This window comes from Brachyistius frenatus, unplaced genomic scaffold (genome assembly GCF_029030835.1).
Source record: "Brachyistius frenatus isolate BFR_SWC_R1_liver_20210118 unplaced genomic scaffold, ASM2903083v1 Contig_2, whole genome shotgun sequence".
NCBI lineage: Eukaryota > Metazoa > Chordata > Actinopteri > Embiotocidae > Brachyistius > Brachyistius frenatus.
This window is the reverse complement of record NW_027210601.1, coordinates 824,450-848,713: the sequence shown is the minus strand read 5'-3', so window position 1 is coordinate 848,713 and position 24,264 is coordinate 824,450. Positions and strand designations below refer to the sequence as shown.

Below are 24,264 nucleotides of genomic sequence, written 5' to 3'. Positions count from 1 at the left end.
CATATCATTATAAACCACGCCGCAGTGGCTCACGTAGCAGAGGGGCATAGTAACAGTTTACACAGGCTTACAGCATCTTTGAGTACAAACACTCCATTTATGCTGTTAATTATGCAACGTTTCTTATTAAGTTAATAAACACCAAATATTGCCGCCCCAGGACTGCATTTAAAAATTTGTGAATTTAGGGATTATCGTAACAAAAAGCCTTGTTTGTGAAATTTTAGTTGAAAATGAGCAAAAACATCTGCATGAACGTTTAGGATGAATATAAAAAAAATACATAAAAGCTTACCCTGAGGAAGGAATCTAAGGCTCCGTTAGACAAGCTCTCCACGATGATCATCATGGTGTTGCCTGAAGAGAGACACAAAGAGGATGAAAGATGATATGAACAAGTGAAATCCGGGTACAAATTGTGAGAACTCAGGTGGGTGGGGAGGGTGTGTGTGTGTGTGGGTGTGGGGTGGGGGGGGGGGGTGGAGAGACAAGGAAAGTGTTAGCGCGGTAATAGAGACGCAGGGAAAAGTGGGGGAGCGAATAAAGTGAATGTAGTCTACTCGGCAGCGCAGCAGGCATTGTGCAAAGCCATTCTTCACCCAGTGAACTGTAGTGAAGCCAGGAGAACCTGTGTGCTGCCCTGGCTGTCTCAGCAAGTTTAACGACCCTGAGGCACTCACTCAGGCACACACACACACACACACACACACACACACACACACACACACACACACACACACACACACACACACACACACACACACACACACACACACACACACACACACACACACACACACACACACACACACACACACACACACACACACACACAGACCGACAGCGCCCGAGCATGCACGTTTATATACATCACACGTGCACAACAGACGCATGCATGCTCACACTGACACACACTGCGCCAAGGCACAGATGGCAGGAATCCAGCAGTGCTATGAAGTGCACAGAGGAGGAAAATAAGGCTGCAGCAGTTTGAGGAGGAGAGAAGGAAGGAGAGGACGACGGGAGGTTGAGACAGTAGGATAAATCTTGATTGATATGGAAACAACTTCATATCTAAAAATACATCCCGTGATGGGACCAATCCCGGCAGATTTTTTTTTACCAGGCATATTACAAAAATCATAACTTGGCACTGTCATAATCTATAATTCATTGTTTGCCAGTTTTACTGGGCTACTTGGGAAGCTTTCTGGAAAGGTTACCAATAACACTGTGGGAACAGAGTCACAGAGCTGCTGCCATAACGCGCCAGCCATCATGTAATTAATGTGAGTTGGAGAGTGAATCTGTGCTCTGACCGGCTTGCGGAGAGCTGGCGTGACAGATAGATTCCGCTGCAGCCGAGAACGTAGTTAAGGGAATTCTATTGTTTGTGTCATGTTGTTACCTGATAGAAATATACTGGGTTTCAGAGGATGTCACATATGTTTCCAAATACTGAGTAAAATGCAGAGAGATGGGAAAGGCAGTGTGTGACAGGGTGTAAAGTGAGAGGGAGTAATAACTCTGCTGCCTCGGATTATGCCATCAGGAGATTTCAACACAGTTGTAAATCAAAGTGTACTTTTCTTCACTTTACTGTTTCTAACTTTGTGTGAGAAATCTGCCTCTTCCATCGACTCAATCAGTTTGTCAGAGCAACTGATGAAAAGTGACAGATCCACTTATTGAAGGTGAAAAAAATATCACTTAAAAGAAAAGGAAGAGACAAACATCAATCATAACCAATCATGCTTGTTTTCTGACTGAGCTGGTGACCGTGCTGCAGGAAGACAGATCTGTTTTGGTGAATATCTGTTGTACAACTATGCATTGTAGCCCTGCTACCAGCTTTTCCGGTTTATTCTCTCCACAGGCACTTTGTTTCTGGCACGCAGCTCTTTGCTGGGAGGATACTACGATTTACTATATGATTATTGTACAATAAAACAAGGGCTCATTTAATGAGAAACCGGTAGAAAATCAGGAGCACCGCTTTCTGTCACATCAGACAGACAACATTTTCAGTGTTTCCCCTGACATTATCCCCCTGCCAACGGGAAAGAAACAAAACATGAATATACTCAGAACTGCAGTTATGTCCGGTAACTGCTATTTATTTACTTGGTTCCTGTGCACCTGTTTCATTTCAGCTCTCTGTGAGAGTCAGTCTTGCAGGAAGTCACTTAAGTTGTGTAAATTTGTCTGATTCTCTGCTCTGCGGCGTGTCTGTGTTTCACGAGGGGCTGGGCCTCGGCCACAGAGCAGCTGGTGGACGCAGGTGAACTTTACTCCAGTTCATTACAACTACACTCGTTACCTGACTGTAAAAAAAAAAAAAAAAAAAAAAAAAAAAAAAAGCACAATAAAGCAAATACGCTATCAACGGACAAACCTTGACTTCAAACTGCTGAAAACCAGACCAGAATATCAGCACCCTACCCGTATATACAGTAAGTAAGTTAGGATGCTAATGCTATCAAGTTAGCAGTCCAACCTGGAGCTACACTCATGACGAGTAGCGTCGCCAACATAACCTAAGATGTTATCAGGTCAGGTCAGGTCAGGTTAGGTTAGGTAGAGCATTAAGCAGAACAGCAATAACAGAAAGGAAGATGAAGAGGAAATGGGAAGAAATCAGCTTTTTTGAGTTGACAGGCCACACTTATGAGTGAGTGAGATGTGTTTGGGGGGGATGGGAGGGAGGGCTGAGTGAGAATCTGGTCGGGGGGGGGGGGTAAGTGATTTAAAGCAAGTGATTTGTAGCCTAACCGCATGTGGCACGCCCCCATGCTGTTAGAGAGAGAGTGTATGTGTGTGTGTGTGTACTGTTTGTGATTTCATGCCAAGTGAGGATGCAAGCAAGCAAGCAGGTGTGTGTGTGTGTGTGTGTGTGTGTGTGTGTGTGTGTGTGTGTGTGTGTGTGTGTGTGTGTGTGTGTGTGTGTGTGTGTGTGTGTGTGTCAAAGATAGTGAAAGAGAAAGTGAGCATATGGGACTGCCTTTGTGTGTGTGTGTGTGTGTGAGTAGTCTCCAAGCGTGTGTGTGTGTGTGTGTGTGTGTGTGTGTGTGTGTGTGTGTGTGTGTGTGTGTGTGTGTGTGTGTGTGTGTGTGTGTGTGTGTGTGCGTGCGTGCGTGCGTGATGGTGGGAGTGATAGGAGTGTATCTCAGGGCCCCGCTGGGTCTCTTGCACCAATTACTGTACCCTGCACATCTGCTGCCATCCTACTGAGCAGAGTGTGTTGGAGCACGATGCCCCCCCGCCCACACACACACACACACACACACACACACACACACACACACACACACACACACACACACACACACACACACACACACACACACACACACAGCATCACTGCGGCAGGAACAAAAACTTCACAAACTCCTTAAAGCTTCTCCCTTCACCTGCCACTCCCATTAACCTCTACCTCATCTTCTCTGTCTCATGTCTCTTTCCTCCGTCTCCTCCCTTCAAGTTTTTTTTTCTCCTCCTCCTTCCATCCTGTTTTCGCTCTTGGACCTCAATTGTTATCTGTCAGCGGGAAAATGGGCCTTGATGTAGCTCGGCTGCCGCTCGCATATATGGCATCCATCCACCCCGCTCTCTACTCCTCAAACTTTTGAGCTGCGAGCGTTGACCCCCTCCACGTGTGTGATATTAAAGTCGTCGCAGTGTCCTAGTGCTCTTCCCAATCCTTTTTCTTTGCCTGTCCGTTTGCCTTTTTGCTCTTTCCTTTCACCAAAAGTGATGACCCCCCTCTGCATGTGTGATATAGAAATGGTCAAAGTCCAATCCCCCTATTTTAAATCCGCTCCCACCTTCTCACAGCCTCCCTTCTTGTGTGTGTACTAGAGATAATGAAGACCCTATATGACACTGGAGGTGCTCAAACTGTCACATTTCTCCCTCGATCCTTGGATTTCTTCCCTCTCTGTGCTTCCTTTCATCTTCACCCACTTTCCATTGTTTTCCCATTTGGATTTCCCAGAGGTATTGCCAAATTCCCAACCTGCCTTCTGCTCAGTATCTCCAACACCCCCTCCCCCCCCTCCCTCCAACCCTTCTCCTTACCGGTGGTGATGACGCCCTCCAGCCGAATGATGTTGGAGTGGTCAAACTGCCCCAGGATGCCGGCCTCACTCAGAAATGAGCGGCGCTGTTTATCAGAGCAGCCGGCCCTTAATGTCTTAATGGCCACGGGCAGCTCTCTCTTACTGGGCAGCTTAAGGCAGCCGCGACACACCTCCCCGAAGTCACCTGTGGGGGGAGACAGACAAGCAGAGGCCACAATCGCTATTAACTGATGCAAAACAAGAGGGGTAAGGTGCAGGTGAGACTATAGAAAAGATCAAGAGACAGCGAGAATAAACTAATAGGGGTTACACAGACGGGGGGGGGGGAGGGGAGGGATCACAGGGAGAGAGAGGAAGGTTGGAGCAGAATCCTACTAACATATTGGGAAGAGGAAGGGATGACGCAAATGGACAGACACTATTGAGAGAGAGAGAGAGAGACATGAAATACAAAGGGATCAAAGAGAGATCAAAGATGGGGTAGGGTGCAGGTGAAACGGTGAAACATCAAGTAGAGACAAGGCCGATGTAACAGAGGAGCACGATTTTGGCAAAGATCAGTAAGTTTCCCGACTGATTGAACTGGTTTCTCCAATTTGTCTCCAGGCAGGTCAAGGGAAAGTGCAAGGCTGCACTGAGCGGATGGAGGAAAGTCCCGACTCGGTTTGCTTCCTTCGCTCATACTGCAACTTATCTTATAATCATTGTATCCATCGTTTGGTAAAAGTAGTATAGTAGCTAGGTTAAAAATATGGTTGCTTTTATTTCTATTACAGAAAAATATGTCATCATTAATGCATACAATTACATTTGTCTACACCCAGTGGGATGTGAATCTATTCTGCTTAAAATGCATGGGAGCGCAGCCGGTGAGAACATTTGTAAAATGGCCTTTGTAGCGCTTCAGGGAGATTTCCCCAGTCTGACACAATAGGAGTTATCTCAACGTGGGCTTTAGACTTCAAAAAGTTAACGCAGACTGAACATTGGATGTGGCCTTGGATAAATCTATTTATCAGACAGCGTGGGTCTAATAAAAGTTGCAATTGGGTTGCATTATGGGAAACGTACGGTCCCGAGGTTTTGAAGCTTGACCTCCAGTAGAATATATGAAGCAGGGAGATTTAAGCCTTTGCTGCTTTGCATTCTTTTTAATTTTGTCTCTCACAAGTCTCCTAACTTAATTCAATTGTTTTATCCCCATGTATAAATATGTACCCGTGTGCACAATTCTCTCTATCTTGATGCTCGAGTTGTCGAGCTCCTTGGCGAAGGCGTGCACAGCCTGAAGCAGGTCCTCGCAGGTCTCTGGGTCAATGTAGGTCCTCCTTGTTGGGATCTTAACTAGAAAGGCATACACACAGAAATATGCAGTGAAGAAACAACTTTCAGAAACATTTGAAAGACATTTCCACATCTGACAAGGCACGGCGTAAATTATGGTTCACATGCATGTCAAGAAACACGTCATAAAAGTCTGAGGCACCCAGAAGCAACATGTTTACATGAGACACAAAATGAACCACACTCAAGAGTCAGAGAGCATTAAACTGTGAACGAGGATATAAATACAGCTGCAGCTCCCCAGCTGTATTTATTTGCTCGTACACATTTGTTTTGTGAGTGTAAAGACATGGCCGTGGCCCTCGAAGAGCCCCATTCTGAAGTCAAAGGAAAACATTTCAGATGTCTGCATCACTTTGTGCTCCATTGAGGCGACCATCAGCGGAGAAACGGATGCCTCGGCCTCCTTCAACAGAGAACTGCTCTCTCTATGATTGTTGAACATTAACTCAAAATGTTGCGTCTCGCGAAAACATCTTGCTCTTTGATCCAGAGATGGAAATCAATGCCAGCCTTCATTGATGTTTGAGAATACTTTCTGCTGTCAAACACCAATATAACTGCGGGTTTCTATCGGAAAGTTCAGTTATTCGAGGTTATAATTCACATAAAATAACCCATGATGCAAAATAAATATTAAAAAAAACATTTTCTGATTATTTCTTTTATTTAAAAGACAGAAAATGCTTAAATTTCTGTATTGTTAACTCGCCCACCTCTCCGTTTTTATTTGTTTTGACCTTGTAAACTCCAGAGAAAAATGGAGATCAAAGGCTCCGAGTGCTCGAGTCTGACTTTGGGTTTCCTCCACAAGGCTTTACTCAGATCACAGGGCTCTTCCGCGAGGCTTTTTGTCTTTTCTACTTGCTTCAAAATGTTATCTCTCTACACACACACACACACACACACACACACACACACACACACACACACATATGCAAAACAAGAGACACGCACAAACACAAAACAATCTTCAGTCAGAAACTGGGACAAGCATAATAGACTTTAAAATGCTGAGGCGGAGAAACCAAGTGTCATGGTGCTTGTAGTTGGCATGCATGCTTTGTTGTTAGTTTTAGAGTGTTGGTTTAAAAAAAAAAAAAGACAGATTAGGAACCTCAGCAAAAAGAGATCTAAAAATAATATCATCATATAGCGGCAAACCACAGTGTGACATTTAATGAATATTGTAGTAGGTTCAATAAAGGATGTGTTCAGGTCTACAAAGAATTCAGACAAAAATAGAGTCTGAACTCAACATAGAATAATTTTCCTTTTCCCGACACGTAAAGAAAAGCTTTGCCTAATTTCTTTCAAGGGCCTCTGCAAAATCCCCACCGTGACACTAATGAGACCCAACAATAGGAAACTTCAGCTGACATTTAGAAATGAAAGTGATATTGAGTGTTGTGGCTGTACACAACACAACAAAAGAAAACACTACCTGCTTTTTTCAATGAGTCTCTTGTTTCCCTTATCAGCTGCCTGTTGTATTTACTGAACACTAACAACTAGCGAATAAACTTGCCAGGACGTAGCCAATAACCATTATCCGGCCGGGTATAACTCTCAATTAGGTGACCTTTGACCCTTGTTATTACATGTTAAAGCTAATCTTCCAGGAAAGGGCCTGGTGGTTCCTCCCAAAAGCAGAACCGAGGCTCTGAAATGTGATTACAGCTCCAGATCGACCTGAGGGATCGTTTACTGGCTGACTCATAACGGCTTATTGATCTGACACAAACACACACACTTTCTTGTGTTGTACAAAAACACTCAGAGACATGTTTGTGTGGAGACACACGCATCCACAAAAAAAAAGAAAAAAAAAAGCCAAAAGTGCAATTATGAAGCAAATGAAACCTTTTCTATTCAAGGCCTGAGCTCAGTGGAGGATTGAAGACCCCTTTCTGTCGAACAGGATTTTTCAAACACAGCTGTTGCCATTAAAACCAGCTATAAGGTGCGCGCGTGCGTACACACACACACCAACACACACACACACTCACACTCACACACACACACACACACACACACACACACACACACACACACACACACACACACACACACACACACACACACACAAAAGGGGACGCAGACATGTCTCATAAAATGAAAAATATAGGCTGAAAATGGCCACAAACGTTCACACATATACGTGACACACACAGACGTGCGCTTCGTTGGCTCGGTGGCAGATGACTTTCAGGGTTAACTGTGGCGTCGCCGTGAGCGACTGAGGGAAAACCGAAACATATTCACATTCGGCTGCATAATATTCAGCGGGATCACAGATTTGATGCTCCGCCACAAATATGTTCTTTTTAAAAAAAAAAAAAAAAAGAAAAATGTGGACAAAAAGTCAACAAACTCTTCATCATGCCGTCGTATCTTCCGCCGTTCATTTCCCTCGACACTTTCACTCGCTCTCGCATGAAATCAGACTGCGGATCGTATCTGAAACTGGTCTATTAATGGAGACCGAAGATGAGTCTTGAGGCCCGACCCCTCCCTCCCTCCCTCCCTCCCTCCCTCCCTCCCTCCCCGACTGCGTGTTTCTAGGTCACACACTCTGACATAAAACTAATGTTAGGAGCAGTGTCACTTATGATGAGTCTGTCCTTCTCTGTCAACTCGCCTCCTCTCACACCATCCCTCTACCCCTTCTTACTCATTTGCCGTCCGTTCTCCCCTCCTTCTTCTTCTTCCTCTACTTTATCACTCGCGCGTTCATTTATTCACGCGTTCGCTCTCTCCCCGTCCTTCCGTGTTAATATATGGCCGTAGAATGTGTTTTAAGAGTCAGGCAGGCGAACATATGGGAGTTTTTTTTTATACATTACTTTGCACCCTTCCTCAGCTCTGACGAGGCAAAACGGCAGCACCACGAGAGACCACATTCAGGGAACAGGAAGTGGGCTTCGTGGTGGGTAATGAGAACAGAAATGTGCCTTTGCTTCTATTTATACAAGTGTCCGTGTTCTACATAGAAAGGTGTGCGCGCCTCTCAAAATCAGGCCAAAAATATATGTGTGTGTGTGGGTGTGTTTCTGTATGTATTGCGTGCTTGTCAGCTGTTGGCATGTCTTTGTTTGGGCAGATTTAATTCCCAGCCGCATGGCTTCCGCTCATTATTCATCAGGCATAGTGCTCCAAACCTCTCCAGAGGGCTCAGCATGCTGGGAGATTAAACAACGCAAATGAGCATGCACGGACACACACACACACACACACACACATACAAACACAGACTGATTTTTTTTAATTTTTTTTTTTACAAATTTGTGTATGCATACACACACACACACACACACACACACACACACACACACACACAAAAAGCTCCAAAACGACACACACATCCCCCACATTAAGCACTGGCACGCACACGTTACACACAAACAGGATGAGATATGACAAACTAGTTTCATTCTGTTACTGTCAAACAAAAAGCTTGGTGAGAGCTTTGTGACCAGAGGTTAAAAAAAAAAGAAGCATTTACAACCGTGTACGACATGATAGACGACAACAACGTTTCACATCCTGTTTGTGAAGCGCATTCTCTGCTGCTGCTGCCTGCCTTGTTTCAGCAGCTTTTATCCCCCGTTTCCCAATTCACCTCCCCCTCCCTGCCTCCCCGCCTCCCCGCCTCCCCTCCTCATCTCCGGCTCTTTATCTCTCCCCTCCTCCAGATTTCAATCTCTCCCCATCAAACTTTGCCGCACACACCACCTAATGGAGCGTGTCGGTGTGCTCAGAGTCAGCTAAGCATGCACTCAGAATTAAGAATTAATGCCGTGGTGCTACTTAATGCCTCAAAAGTCATCTGTAATGTTACACGCATGTGTGTGTTCACACGCATTCCAGCACATGCCAGGGAAAAGACAAAGCCTCCGTTTTCCAGATTCCTCCTCCTTACCCGCACGGTTTTTACACACACACACACACACACACACACATATAACAGAGTGAGTGATATAATAGAGTAATCACTGTTGTCACTTACACTGGAAGTAAAGTTCCTCGTCTCCCTCTTGAGATGCTTTGCTGTAGCCGCATTGTCTGTGAAGAGAAACAAAGACAGCCATCAGACAGTGTTTTTATCCCACTTGGCAGACACAGGCAACGTACAAGCTTCAGATGCTGTTTATCTTGCAACATAATAGATTGTATTCGATGTGCAATAGCTGTCAGATGAGAGAAAGCGACAATAGTATTGATAGTTGAGAGAGGCCACGGAGAGGCATTCGGAGAGGCCCCTGACGTGATGGCATTGATGAGCGACAAAAAGATCCGAGACTGAGCAGAAATCTTGCCTGTTTGACTGAGCGAGTCAAAGGTGTTTTTTTCACCTTTAGTGACTTCTTATGCAAGAAGTGAAGACGCATACACACTTGGGCGACTCTGCTGTGCCTATGTATGTGCGCACACTGTTTTTCTTTCATCCTCTGCCACCACAGGGGGTGTAAAGAAGAGAGCGCTTGGTATGATCTCACTGCTGATGGCTTTTCGGCTTAGAAGGAAACTTGGCTGACACATGCACACGTACATGTACGCACGCACGCACGCGCACGCACACACACACACACACACACACACACACACTGTAAGTGACAGATTACAAGGTGATGAACAATCTTTCGGGCTAGCAAGCACCGCCTGCTTATTTGGATTAGAGAAAGGGATGAAAAACAAGACCCAAAAAAGTATTCAGGGTAAAATCTACATTATGTCAAAAGGTTCTTTTGACAAAGAGATGCTAAAATGAAATTTATTCTAAATATTTTCCAGATCTGCATGTGCAATACGAGGTCATAAAAACACATTGAGGGTTTTTTTCCAACTCCAGTCTGAAAAGCTTTTTGTGCAGAATTTTTTTTTTTTTTTTTTTTCCTGTGGGATTTAGGACTAATTGTAAATGCATTTATATCTGCAAGCATATTATCATTAAGTAAACATAGAACATTCCTATTGTGGCTAGTTGTGTTGAATGTTTTCAGCAAAGAAGCTCCAATCACAACATGCCAAAGTTAAGACTATAAGGACTCGTGACATTGAGGCAGACTGTGAAAGTCAGTAAACGAGAGCGCCCGCGCAGGTGTCTAAAGACCTGTGCGTGTTGAGTGCGGTTGTGTTTAAAAGAAATATTATATCTGCTCCGGGGGGCCATGTGTTAATGTGAATGTCAGAGCAAATCAGCAGATCACACAAAAACCAGTGCACAGCTGAGAGGAAGTTTACAGAGAGAGCCTGACAGGCTTGCGTTGCATGTGTACGTGTGCTCGCGCCAGCTTCTTTTCATGTATGCACGTGGGAATATTTGCGTGTGGGAGTTTGCAACGAGTGTGCATGCACAAACGCTTGTGTGTGTTTGTGTGTGTGTGCGTGCGTGCGAGTGCGTGCATTTACAGGAATCTGCTATTTTGCATGTGCTTGTTGTCCCTGCGAGTATTTGTAAGACGGGAGACGTAGCGGAGGGTGAGGCTGACACATTCCTCAGCTTGTGCAGCAGCAGGGTCTGAGACAAGGTCGGGACCCTGTCTGTCAAAACACACCGGCAGACACATGCAGCAACTCCTCAGGGCAGGAGATATCAGACAGGGGAGAGGAGACAAGAATTAATAGATAAGGGGAGCACAGTGGACGAGGAGCAGGGAGGGAGATGAGGACGGAGGGCATGATGGTACCGAGAGAAACAAGATGCAAGAGACTAAAGGGGGGTGGGGGGGGGGTAGAGGTAAATGAGCAAATGGAGAGAACATGGCAAGGGGAGAGAGGGCAAAGCAGGGGATAAACCATTGAGAAAGAAAATGTGATAAGAAGAGGCAGCGGAAGTGACACAAAAATAAGAGGCTGCGAGTAAGAGGGTAATTGGGGAGAAGAGTATGCAAAGAAGATGAGCTTGAAGAGGCACACATTATAGCCCATACAATGGCTGAAGGCAGAGGAAGATGCAAATTGAAAAAGAAAGCATGCATACTAAAGATTAAGGTGGCAAAAAAAAAAAAAAAAAAAACTGCAGCTAAATAAATTAAGAGAGTGACAAAGCTGAGCAAAATGCAGAGCGGGAGTATACTAATAATATAGTAACATACAAGTGGTACAGTATAGACAGTAAAGGAACAAGCAGGCCAATCAGGTCTTGGAGAAGGGAAATAATGAAGAAGAGGAGGAAGAATAATTGGCAGGGATGAATAAAAGAAAAAAAATCTCATGACTTGATTCCATTTCTGTTACTTCTTTTGAAATGTCACAGATGTGACAAAAATGAAATAGCAGATGCAAAGTAGTTCTCTTTGGAGGGTCGCTTCTTTTGGGGTATGAATTCAACGGTAAGTGTCCCCTGTGGCAGAGCACATTCATGGGGATATAAATAAAATTGGTCCAAACAGCTTGACAAAAAAAGAAAAAAAGAAGAAGAAGAAGAAGAAAATGGTTTGGGCTTATTATCAATTTCTTTGTATGAGGAAAGCTCGAGAAAGAAGAAAAAGAAGCGTGGAAGGAGCAAAAAGTGGAGAACTGGGAGGGATGTGAGGGAAGGAGAGAAGAAGTGGAGAAAACAGGAGCAGGGGGGAAGGGGAGTGGAGACATGCCAGTGTACCTGGGCATCAGCTGTGTGAAGGGAGGAAGAGGAGAAATAAGAGGAGGAGGAGGTGGAAGAGTGGAGAAGGAGGTCGAGAGCAGCACCACGCTAGCAGGAGTAACATTGGAAGAGCCCGAGCAGACGCTGCTGGGAAGAAAACAAGGGAGGGAGGTGCCCATGTCAATCCTGGCTCTTTTTTTTTAAATTTTTTGGATTATTATTATACTTTAAAATATGGTCAGTAAACACAACTTTGGATTGATGGATAGATTTCTGTCAAATCTAATCTTTCTAATCATTGGAATCAGGTGGATGCTACCAAGAACACATGCAAAATGATAAAATAATCATAGATTAACATTCCTGTGAAAGCATACTGTATATTCTCTAGTTTGAAAAAAAAAAAAAAGTCCCCTGCAGTCTATTAAACCCCTCTAAACTAGAATTTATAGCGATTTGGACCAATTTTCTACATTTCACACTACTGAAGAACCAGATGGCAGAAAAAAAAATGTGTGAATGCCAGACACAGACATTTTTGGCCAAATTCTGTCACTGTCAGCTTCATCAAATGTCAATTTTGGCAAGACATACCATTGTAGTTTAAGTCTTTGACTGAATCGATGAATGTAATTAATGGAAACTAAAATTGAATGTTTTCAAGTTAAAGAGCAAATTTACCCAAATAAAGAAACATTTTCTGTTGCTACGTGCATGGCAATAACTTTGCAAACAAAACATGAATTTTAAAGCTAGTGATATTTCTCTTCACTCACTTTATGACTTTTCTTGCTTGTCTGTGCAGCCGAAACCCATATGTTCCTATTGAAGATTTAAATCTTTAAAAAAGTGGTCAAAAAGAAAGAGTTTTACATTTCTAAAAGGCTGAATCATTTTATGATATAGTTGGACATTGTTTTTAGCAAATGGTTTTAACCAAGAATAAATGCCATTTTTGTTCGGGACTGTTTTCCGCTGCTGATTTGGTTCTCGTGAGTATTTTCAGCAGCAGGACTGTGTATGTGGGACTAACTCAAATTAAACTAGAGTGTTTGTAATGAAGGAACACGTCACCCACTGCCACGATGAGGCTCACTGACATGTTTTTAATAGCTTTTGGAAAACAGGGGAACTCTCTGGCACAAAAAAAAACAACAAAAAAACAAAAAAAGCTTTTTCTAAAGCTTTGGCAACACAGGCTATATTTGTTTGAAGGATCAACTGCTTGTTGGTTTTCATCTTTCAATGGAGTTTGTTGTCAAATAAATACAGAATGTCACCATGAATCCCATTCTTTAAACCGTCTACATGGCTAAACAGCACTACTGTCAACTGGGAATATGTATTATTGGATTTACTTCAGTTTGGTCAAATAGCTCAGGTTGGTTATATCTGACGATTTTACCATGTTTTAATGGTACACTTCCTAATCATACTTTTTAACAACTGAGAGCAGGAAATTAGTTTTCTGAGCTGCATCTTATTGGCCAAGTTGCCGTGTCTGGCACCCAACATTGGAACAAACATAGAAACATCCGAGGAGATGGAGCGCAGTCTATCTTCTGCATGGGAACGTGGGATGTTACCCTCTCAAGTAATCGTGATTTTGGATGACACAGTTAGCACCGGCCTTACTGCTATGCATCTTAATATTCTGTTCATTTTTTTTAAAGAGTTATCACATATGCAGCCAACTCGCTGGTGTTTTCAGGAGAGAACTTCAAAGCAAAAAAAAAAAAAAAAAGGACAGATTCCATGTAAATGAAGCCTATTCACTGCGATCTCTTTCTACTCTATACCTGACTTATCCTCCAGAACAAAGTGCAGTTATGGAAATGATATGAATAATGGGTGAGAGAGCAGGAACAGAATCCTAACTGACAGGTAAAATGAAGCAGACAGGAAACGGGGCAGCAGAGATTTATGTATGGGGAAAAATACATGGGAAATTAAGGAATTTCACAAAGCCATTTTATCCATCATAAGTTGTATTCATTAATATGACTAATTTGTAAGATTTCAAACAGTGACACATTTGTTTTTCTTCTTCTGGTGAGTTGCTTTACTAGGATGATCCCTGCTGACACATAAGCATCTCCTCCTTTGGGTATGTGAATGTTTTTTTTTTCATACAAATAAAGATGTTGTAGTTGTAGGATCACTTACCATTTCAAAAGTGAGGAAAAATGTCAACTTTAACATTTGTTTGTGGACTTTCTTAGATGGCAGCACTGGAGGAAACTACACTGCTGAGCTTGAGACCTTTTCTCTTGGCTTACCAAACTCTCCCCACTCTCATTTTTTTCCCCATGAATCCCACTTTCTTTGTCACTGTGTGTCACCGAGTGTCACTGGCCCTATGAAATGACCCTCTGCTTTAATTTCCTGCTTCCTCCTTTCTTCTTGAACTCTCCTCCGTCTCCCGCTCCTGATAACTTGTAGCTCACTCACCAGACATAAGACGAATACACACACACACACACACACACACACACACACACACACACACACACACACACACACACACACACACACACACACACACACACACACACACACACACACACACACACACACACACACACACACACAAAACCCACTGAATCACAAGACACGCATACACGCTGGTGTGGCCGGTGAAGGGTAAACAACCTCGCACTGACCAGTCAAGCCTGGGCTTCCTGGAGAATGTTTGGGCAATGCTCTGGAACTCTGGCTCAATCAAACTCTGTCAGGCACCAGTGGATCCTGTGTGTGTGTGTGTGTGTGTGTGTGTGTGTGTGTGTGTGTGTGTGTGTGCGCGCGCGTGTGTGTGTGTGTGTGTGTGTGTGTGTGTGTGTGTGTGTGTGTGTGTGTGTGTGTGTGTGTGTGTGTGTGTGTGTGTGTGTGAAAGCATAGCTTCAAGATGAGGTCTTTCTATTTTCTGTCTAAGAGTTCATTTTCCAGGTATTTCACTGTAATGTGACACATAAAAGTAAAAACTGATGGTCTGCTGATGTGTTTCGATATTATTTTGTATCATGACTGAGCTGAAACAATCGGTTAGTCATCGCCAGCATCAATGCTGACAATCAATTCAGCTGTAAAATGATTTTAAAGCGAAATTGGTGAAATAAAATAGGGGTTTCTGTTTCATAAATGTTTATATTTTCATTTTTTTTTTTTTTTACCTTTTATTTGCTAGTAGACTTATTACAATTGTGTATTGGACAATTGGTTGGACGAAACTCAGGAGTTTGGTCTATAAATACACCAAACACGGGAGGAAAAGTCAGTACAGAAGCTATGACGTGCAAACTGGGGGAGAAAAGCTGAATATTGCAACTGTTTAAGTGGCAAACATATTGTGCAATCAGCCATTTGCGAGTCCGCTGATGCTAATACATGAAATGTCATAGAAAACAACAGATAAGTCATTTTCTTGAGTATTACGCACTTTAGACAAACAGCAACATGGATAAATTAAGATAACAGAGAACCAAACTACATGTACATTTTACAGATAATTTCCATTAAAAGTGAAAAATAAAGTGGGTTTAAGGATTGTGCAAAGCCTCCGTGTGCACATCCATAAATGTGCATGCATGACAGTAATGTGTTTGACTTCTCATGCCCGTGCCTCATTTGCGTGTGTGCGTGTGTGTGTGTGTGTGTGTGTGTGTGTGTGTGTGTGTGTGTGTGTGTGTGTGTGTGTGTGTGTGTGTGTGTGTGTGTGTGTGTGTGTGTGTGTGTGTGTGTGTGTGTGTGTGTGTGTGAGTGGGTAGATCGATGTCACTGAGTCCCTCCAGTCATAGCTGGGAGCTGGCTGTCTTTGCGAACATGAGCATCGTAATTGAGGCATCAAACCATTCCCTCTTTGTCTCTATGCAAAACATGAAGAGCTAGTTAATGGTCCAGCAGGGATGAACAATAGAAACCACTTGCAATGAATGCACGATAGAAATAAAGGAGAGAAAGATAAGGATTATTATTCACTGCTAGGCCGTGCATGAAGAGATGATGCTGCCTTTCCTCAAAGCAAGAATGTATTTAAATACTTTGCAAGAAATACTGTGTGTGTGTGTGTGTGTGTGTGTGTGTGTGTGTGTGTGTGTGTGTGTGTGTGTGTGTGTGTGTGTGTGTGTGTGTGTGTGTGTGTGTGTGTGTGTGTGTGAGGTTGTGTGTAGTGAGAATAAGCACATTTTTGCATATTCTGTGTTTACACTGTCTGTATATGACTGTGTATGTGTGAGACTGTGATGACATCTATTCCCATATATTCCTTTAAAGGTGTTTGACTGACATCTATCAATTCATGCTGTGCTGCTGAGGATGAATAGAATCCCTTTCTACACCGGGATGATTCTACACTGTCCTCTTTGTGTGGATCTCGAATTGGTGGCATCTATATCACAGCCCACTCTTTATATAGATACGGTAGGCGTGACCTGTGGAAAAGGCCGGCTTTACTTCATGTGGCCGAGACGCAGCATCAATGTGGATCTCTGTCTGTGCGTTGACGAAATAAAGAGAGTGTACACAAACTATACAAACAAATGTTCCCATGATGTATCTGAAAAAAAATCTCCCTGGACAGACATCAGCTAAATGGCAGCCAAATGAAATGAAAAAAAAAAAAAACAAACACACAAAACAAACATGTAGCCATGACTGCAACTGTGTGAATAGATGTTGTGCTCCTTATTCATGCGCTCGCATGTGTGTATGGTGAAGTATACAGTAAGACTGCTACATGTGTGTGTGCGTCTGTGTCTGCATGTATGAGGCGAGCTGGCAGGATATAGAGTTGGACAGGAGTTAAAGAGCAAAATAGTTGGAACAGAAAGCAGAAATGTCTCATCGCGCTTTCAGCTGAATAAAACATGGACCTAAATGATAAGATACACTATAGCGATGATAAAATCATTGTCTGATTAAAAACCCTAGTTTCAAATTAAAAGCCCTAATCTCAAATTAAAAGCCCCTGTTTCAAATTAAAAGCCCTCATCTCAAATTAAAAGTCCCTGTTTCAAATTAAAAGCCCTTATCTCAAATTAAAAGCCCCAGTTTCAAATTAAAAGCCCCTGTTTCAAATTAAAAGCCCTTATCTCAAATTAAAAGCCCTAGTTTCAAATTAAAAGCCCTCATCTCAAATTAAAAGTCCCTGTTTCAAATTAAAAGCCCTCATCTCAAATTAAAAGTCCCTGTTTCAAATTAAAAGCCATGTAGTATTTCATACATGGTTCAGCAATTTATTTGTCTTGTTTACATTTTAACAGGCAAGAAATTCATATCTGACCATTTTTGTTATTGTGTACAAGTCACTTATGATTGTCTATACATTGTCTTTAGTATTATAGTATTAACATAATATACATGTAGTTACACCTTGTAACAATATTACTTGCATTGCTGGGAAAACTCCAGTAAGGTCTCCTAATCATCAGAAATCAATTAAATTAATCAAGGCAGTGTTCTTAAATTGTCCTACTTTACAGTTCTTAAAACCATGCTATCATAACACTTATTGGCTAGCGTCACCTAATCTTATGCTGGTTGGTTGTGAAGATTAAAAGCCGCATTGCAATTAATTCTCTTCAGTTTTGAAAAAACAAAATGATCCAAGCTGAACTGAAGAGCACCAGGCTGCCACTTGAAAGCTAATCAGAAAAGAAGAAACAAAGACCATTCAGACTGATTACTGCTGTCTGAATGATTTTCCTGCCACCACAAAATACTTTATATTTGAAAGAATCTCAATTTAATTAGTTGAAGCACTATGCTGAAATAATGAAGTCACCACAGTAGTGAATAAAGTTACTGTCATCACCTGTGTTGCTTTAAACTTAAGTTGTGTGCTGTAATCTTTAGATCTTCCATGAATTTATGGTAAAATAATGAAGATGGACCATTGACTATCTTTGTAAAACACAAACACAAAGCCTTTGATTCTGTGTATGCCCAAGAGGTGAAGCAAACTATTGGTTTTAGATAACCGTGTCAGTTGTGACACTGCTTTAACCTTTCATACCCACTTCTATTTGAGGAAATTAATTAGACAGCAAAGACCTACGAACGTGAAAGAAGGTTCTGACCCTACCAACGTTTTCTCCTGCACTATTATGAAGCTGACGTCTTTATGTTTCATATTAAACCGTAGCGAGTGTGTATTGTGATTGCGCACTTCTCTCACTTTCACCGCACAGTCCTTTCACAGCGGATCTCCTCTTGTTAACAGATTATTGTAATCTGGTGTATGATGGAGTAGCACTCCTGACCGATTGTGTGATTGAGTCTATGATGTGCATGTTGTGTTTGTACACATGTGAATGTCAGTGTGTGTTTGTGTAACATGCGAAGGGCATTACAAATCTTGGGATAACACAATGAGCTGTAGGAAGTGTATTAGTGGATGATTAATTAATCTGATGTGTGCACGTTTACGTCTGTACATTCATATCTACCTCCTCCAGATGAGCAGCCCGACTCCCATGGAGAGCAGCATGATGAGGGCAGCCACAGACACGACAACAATGATCACCACCGGACTCTGTTCGCTGGACGCCAGGGCCACTGGAAATAACAAAATGCAAAACGGATCGCACATATGAACACAACCACAACAGTTGAGCAGAAATAGGCAAAGAAACACAGTTTTCTATTTAACAACCCAGCATGCACTACACATATATTCAGTTAAAGTACATTGGACATGAGCAGAACGCAAATTATGGAGCAATTAAGTGTTGAGTATAAACTGACATTTTTTGGCTGCCATCATTTTTGAAAGATTATAAATATTCTCTCCTGACCCTCCTACTATAATATACCATCTAAAATATTCATATAAATTGAAGGATGAGAAATAGTACAGCAATTTGTTTCTATAAAACTCGGCATACTTGTGCTGTTGTTGCAGTAAAACCGATGGTCATTTTCCATCGAAAAATAATCTACAAATCTATTTAGTAGCTGTTCTGGAGATTTCAATCACATCACATCATCTTCATCAGCAGATATTAGGTTTTGCTAGTCGTCATACAATTATAGATTTTTCATGTTTACATCGTTTTTAGTAGCAATTAAAATATTTCTCTTTCATGTTGGGTTTAAAAACAGGTTGTTGACCTTGTTATCACTCATTATCATTATCTTTTCTCTCATCGGTGCTGCAGCGGTCGCCTGACAAACCTTTGCACAAAAGGTTCCTCTTGTTAACACATCATGTATCCATGGAAATCAGGAATTGCATTCATTATAGTAATTTAGATTTAAACTCGTAATCATGCATTATGTGATGTTTTTATAGATAAGTGGTCACTTAACGGGGCACACTTGTCCACTTGTATTGTTGGTTTAAGATTGTCAGGACAAAGAGCTGAGCTGCATTTCTTCCAGTTTCTTTTTATTGTTTGTATTCTTACTACTTTATGCTTCTACTTTTTTTTGGTCCGTTTTTGGTTGATTTTTCAAATTAGCTGCTGAGCTAACCCCAGCACATTACATTCATCTTAGTAAATGTTGATCAATGTGCACTGTCTGGAAAATAAGGAAGGAAACAAATTCAATTGACAGATAAATGTAATAACGGCGTGATTATTTTGATGGTAACATATGGTGATTTTGTATTCAATGCGTGTGTTTCATACACAGCCACTGTAAGTTTCTGTGCTTTGTGTGTGTGTGTGGGTCTAGTCGTCACTCATTTCAAACTTTGGCCAGCCTGAGGCTAGGTGGTGAAAACCACATGTAAATTGTCCAAAAACCTCTCTATGTAAAACTTCCTTTGCCTAAAACAAAACAAAGAAGAACCTCTAACTTTTGTGTGCAAGCCAAGACACTTAAAAAAAAAAAAACATGAATAAATGATGTCTGGAAGAGCAGCTGGTCTTTAGCCAACTGTTCAGTAGGAGCTAGTATGTTGGCAGGGCACCGATTAGGCGAGTTATATGAATAATGTGAAGCAGCTCAGCGCTGTACGACTAAGAATTCTCAACAAATCCGTTTCCTGGTTCAATAAAAAGGTTCAAAACAAAGAATTCATGAGAAGCACGAGGCATGAAAACACAATCCCAACCAGACCCTGAGGTGGCACAAGGGACACAATATCCACTTGCAAAAAGAAGAGCCATTTCACAGCTTGCTGGTAAAATCCTAAATCTTCACACATAATCTTAGACACATCCCCGTCCCAGTCCCTGCCTAGCTCGTACTCGAGCAGCACGCCTCATTGTGTGGGCTGGCCAGGTGCCTGCACACGCCTGGCAGTGCTAAGAGGAGGAACTGAGGAGAAAGGAGCGAAAGTGAGGAGGAGAAGGGGGGGGGAGGCGTAAAACAGATACTCACACTCGCCAAGTGTCTGCAGCTCCAGGGGAGCGCTGTACGCTCCGTAGTCAATGGGCAGCGGGGAAGACGAGGAGGAGGAGGAGGAGGAGGACGAAGAAGAAGAGGAAGAAGTAGAGGGGGACGAGGATGAAGAGGAGGATGAGCGCGGGGAGGAAGACAGGGACGAGGAGGGGGCCGGCGTGGAGAAGGGGCGGATGAGGAAGACATATGTGGTGCCGGGTTTGAGGTTGTTGACACTGATCCGTGTGGCGGCGGTCTTCACAGTCGAATAACTCTGATCCTTTTGTTCCTGCGGAGACACGACGTGAAGTGAGAAACAGAGAAACAAAGAAAGAGAGAAACAGGAGGAGGAAGTGGCGGAGGAGTGAGACTGAGTAGGTGGAATCCATTTGTGAGATGACTTGCTCATTTCCAAGGCTGTGTTTGTAATGCTGTGGGACGTGCAAGACAGTTCTGTAACAAAATCAAACGCTTTGGTGGCGTTTCATTTATTTAGACCGTTTGTGAAGCCAAAATCAGGAGGAAGACTTCTTTAGCTGCGTTCAAGACGTTTTGTTCTACACTTTGTTTTTTTTTCCCCCAAACAATAATAACAGTGTGACTCTATCCATTAGTAAAGTCTTTAGAAAATACGGTGCTCATCTGTTTGTCTGTGAGAATGACTCACGCCACACAAACGGGCACAAGGGGGCTAAGTACGTAGGTAACACACATTACCATAATAACTCCACTTGTGTGTGATATGTTTGTTTTTTGCCTGTTCATTGCAATCCATTTCCCACCTCCGCCCTTTTCGACAAACAGTCCTGTTTGTATGTTTGTATGTTTGCATGTCTGCCTTTGCATGTCAATGAGATCACTGCAAGCGATGATAGAGCTTGTAAAACAGATCTGAAGGTAAATCTGACTGATGTTCAAGGATGAAAAGAGGTTGAAAAATGGAAAAATTAAACTTTGTGCAGACAATTTTCTTGCAAACTTGGTGACATCTTCAGGTCAAATTCAAATTGTATGTAATTACTTTTATTTTTGAAAAGAAACGCAAAATGTAGGACATTTCTATCGGCCTCGTCATTGCTATTTAAGTGCCAGCATGCTAAGCAGCGTAAAATTTGTTACCATTTAACTAAAACCACCCACTACACACCTAATTATTTCCATGTATGACCATGAAAGGAGGGAATAAAGACAGTAGAAAATCAGAGTGACACACAAAGAATGCAATAAAAATAGATAGGTAGAGTTCATATACTGTGGGACAGAAATATAGAAGAAAATATGGAGTAGTGAGTGGGTTTTTTGCACAGCACTCAGAGATGACACGTCCTAATGTCAAGTTATGAATAAACCGAATTAATCATGATTATTCATTAAGAATGTTAATCATTATTATTGTCAACAATGTGCTATTTGTTACGATCCACATTAAACACATTTGAATAATTCACGTTAAATTGGTCAAATGTTTAACAAGTGATTCAATTAAACACTATGTGAGCCCATACTGTAAGTCTGTATTGTGATAACAAAAGAAGGGCGAAAGAGGCTACTGACTAAACACAGTCATATTTTATTCTTTAATAGGCTCTTTGTTGCATTGTAGCTTTATTGCCTTTTCTTTTTATGGCCTTTCAACAATGTTCCTGTCTTTTTCGGTGTTGTTCCCATCGATCTCGTACATTTTTTATATTCATCTGTTTCCCCTCGCTCTGCTTTTCTTCTACACCTCGTTCCACCAAGAACTTTCATTCGTTTCTTTCTATAATCGTGTTCTTACAAGTATCTTTCCACCAAGTCATTTTCCCGCCTTCATCCGCCCCAAATATCATCTTTAACCTTTTCTTTCCATCAGTTACAACAAAGGCATCTCATTCCAGTGCATACCCTCTTTTACTCTCTTTTCTTTCCACATGTCGGTCCTCGCCTACCCTTCCTCTAAATCTTTTCCTCTATTTTCTCTAAAGATGTGGGAGTAGAGCGGCACAGAAAAGGGCTTTATTAAATATGGTGAAGGATAGAGAAGAGAAGGAGATGTGAAAATGGGTGAAAGAGAGACCTGGCATTGTCACAAAATGCAGCATGTGAAAATGGTGAAGAGTGAGTGCGACAGCTGTGGTTTATGTGCATGACAGATTTACTGTGGAGACTATGACTGTTGATGGGGCAGCCACAATCTGACTAAGTGCTACGTTAAATGAGCATGATAAGGCCGATGAAATTACAGTCGTTAGCCATGAAAGCAAAATAAATGTAGCGGTAATATGGAATCAGGTTTATACATAATCGGCCCATGAAACACTCCAAAAGAAACAAATTACTTTTATTCAAAACAACGATTTAATCTTAAGGAAAGGGTTGTAAAAACACTGCCGTATCTCTTCCTTCGGTTGATTTTGTGCTCTCGCCATTAAATTATGCAGCTTTTATCGTTCACCATGTGGCTTGGTGGCAAATTAGTGTCGTAGATCAAAGCAAAAGGGTAAATGTTTTCGTGTTTTTGATGTCACAAATCGACTGCAGTGACCTAAAGCAGTTCTATTGTTTCCCCCGTGACTCTGGAGGAAGTGTTTCAAAGTTATATAAAAAAATAAATAAAAAAAACCTGAAAATGTCGTCAGGGTTATCTCGAACTTTGGGAAAACTTTAGACAAAGCCTGAAATACAAACTAAGACGTGGGTTTGAAAGAAACATTTCAGATGCAGCAGGCGTCTAAAGACACTATTGATTTGTGTAATGTGATGGTTTGATCCATATAGTTAGAAGATCTCTGCTGCCTCTGTTCCTGTAATTTTAACCATACTTTTTTTTTTCATGGTAAGCTCCCTTAAATTTGGTTGTTGGACAAATTACTAAATATGTACCGAGACTTGTCTTCCTGTTCATCTCAAACAAATCTTTGGCATTTCTGCACGGCAGGTTCATATTATTTAGTGACGCCCACTCGCATCAGTACTGAAAAATCGTGAAGACTGTACTCCGCCAAAAAAAAACTACATCAGATCTTATATAAAAACAGCTTATTCAATTGAAAGTATTTATTTATTTAAATAATAATCAAATTATGTAAGTTTTTCCTTGTTAAGAGGAGGTAGGTTTGGGTGGATGGTTTGATACCGTGATGTTTGCGTCCCGTTTCCAACCACAAGTCGATTGGAATTACTGTTGCTAAGACAACAACGGTTACATGACTAGAAGGGAGTAGTCATTTTAATGTACAACACAGTTCGGGTTACAATTGTAACCCAAAGCGTTCGTTTTCCCCACTGAAGTGTTCTTTGAGCCTCAACCTAACCAGGTTTAAGAGCAGGTACAAACAATCTCCAGCCCGTATCCCCATATGTATAGAACATGTTGAAATCTGGTCACTAATATCAGCTATGAAGATGTTTCATTTGAGCTCAAAGGCATAATGTCCAAAGAGCTGAACATATTTCTTAACATTTTCCTTTAACCTTTAGATCCTTCTTCTGCTTTCCTGCATTGAGTTGCTGTATTTTTTTTTAGGCAATTTCTATCAAGAGCAAACGTGAAGAAATAAACTTTACTGCAGCCTAAATGTTAGAGCTGAGACCGGATGGAGAAAAACATGGGTGATATAACAAAACCAACAGTGGACAACAATAATGTAGACGGCTGATCACGTAAGATTTACCTTCTCGTAGTATTTGACTTCGTATTCGGTGCGGCTGCTGTTTGGGTAAGACGGCTCCCTCCACACCAGGGTGATGCTCTTCTGCTCGATCTTCTCCGCTCGCAGCTCACTGATAAGAGATGGCGCTGCAGATAAAGAGGAGGAGGGAGAAAAAGAGGAGAAAGCTGACTTTGGGGACTTCGGTCTCATTCAATATATATACAATAGCTTGAGGAGCTTTTCTGGAGGACATCAGAAACCATCGTAATTCTCCTGTATTTACAGTTTTTACACAAAG

At 42.0% G+C, this 24,264-nt stretch overlaps 1 protein-coding gene across 4 annotated transcripts in view; it reads right to left on the bottom strand.

The window, feature by feature from the left end:
- The window catches only part of LOC138617335 (ephrin type-A receptor 7-like), a 360,848-nt gene that overhangs the window by 217,536 nt on the left and 119,048 nt on the right, over positions 1-24,264 (bottom strand). For 2 of the 4 annotated variants that reach the window (XR_011310655.1, XM_069692260.1), the window contains exons 6-13: positions 23,988-24,112; positions 20,335-20,623; positions 18,453-18,561; positions 12,028-12,156; positions 9,433-9,488; positions 5,298-5,423; positions 4,078-4,263; positions 296-357 (exon numbers count right to left, since the gene is read on the bottom strand). Coding sequence is in view for 3 of the 4 variants with exons in the window: in XM_069692260.1 (XP_069548361.1) it covers positions 296-357; positions 4,078-4,263; positions 5,298-5,423; positions 9,433-9,488; positions 12,028-12,156; positions 18,453-18,561; positions 20,335-20,623; positions 23,988-24,112 (1,082 nt within the window). In the remaining variant the exon portion in view is untranslated. The remainder of the gene's footprint in view (positions 1-295; positions 358-4,077; positions 4,264-5,297; positions 5,424-9,432; positions 9,489-12,027; positions 12,157-18,452; positions 18,562-20,334; positions 20,624-23,987; positions 24,113-24,264) is intronic. The other 2 variants (XM_069692273.1, XM_069692282.1) reach the window with 2 other exon arrangements.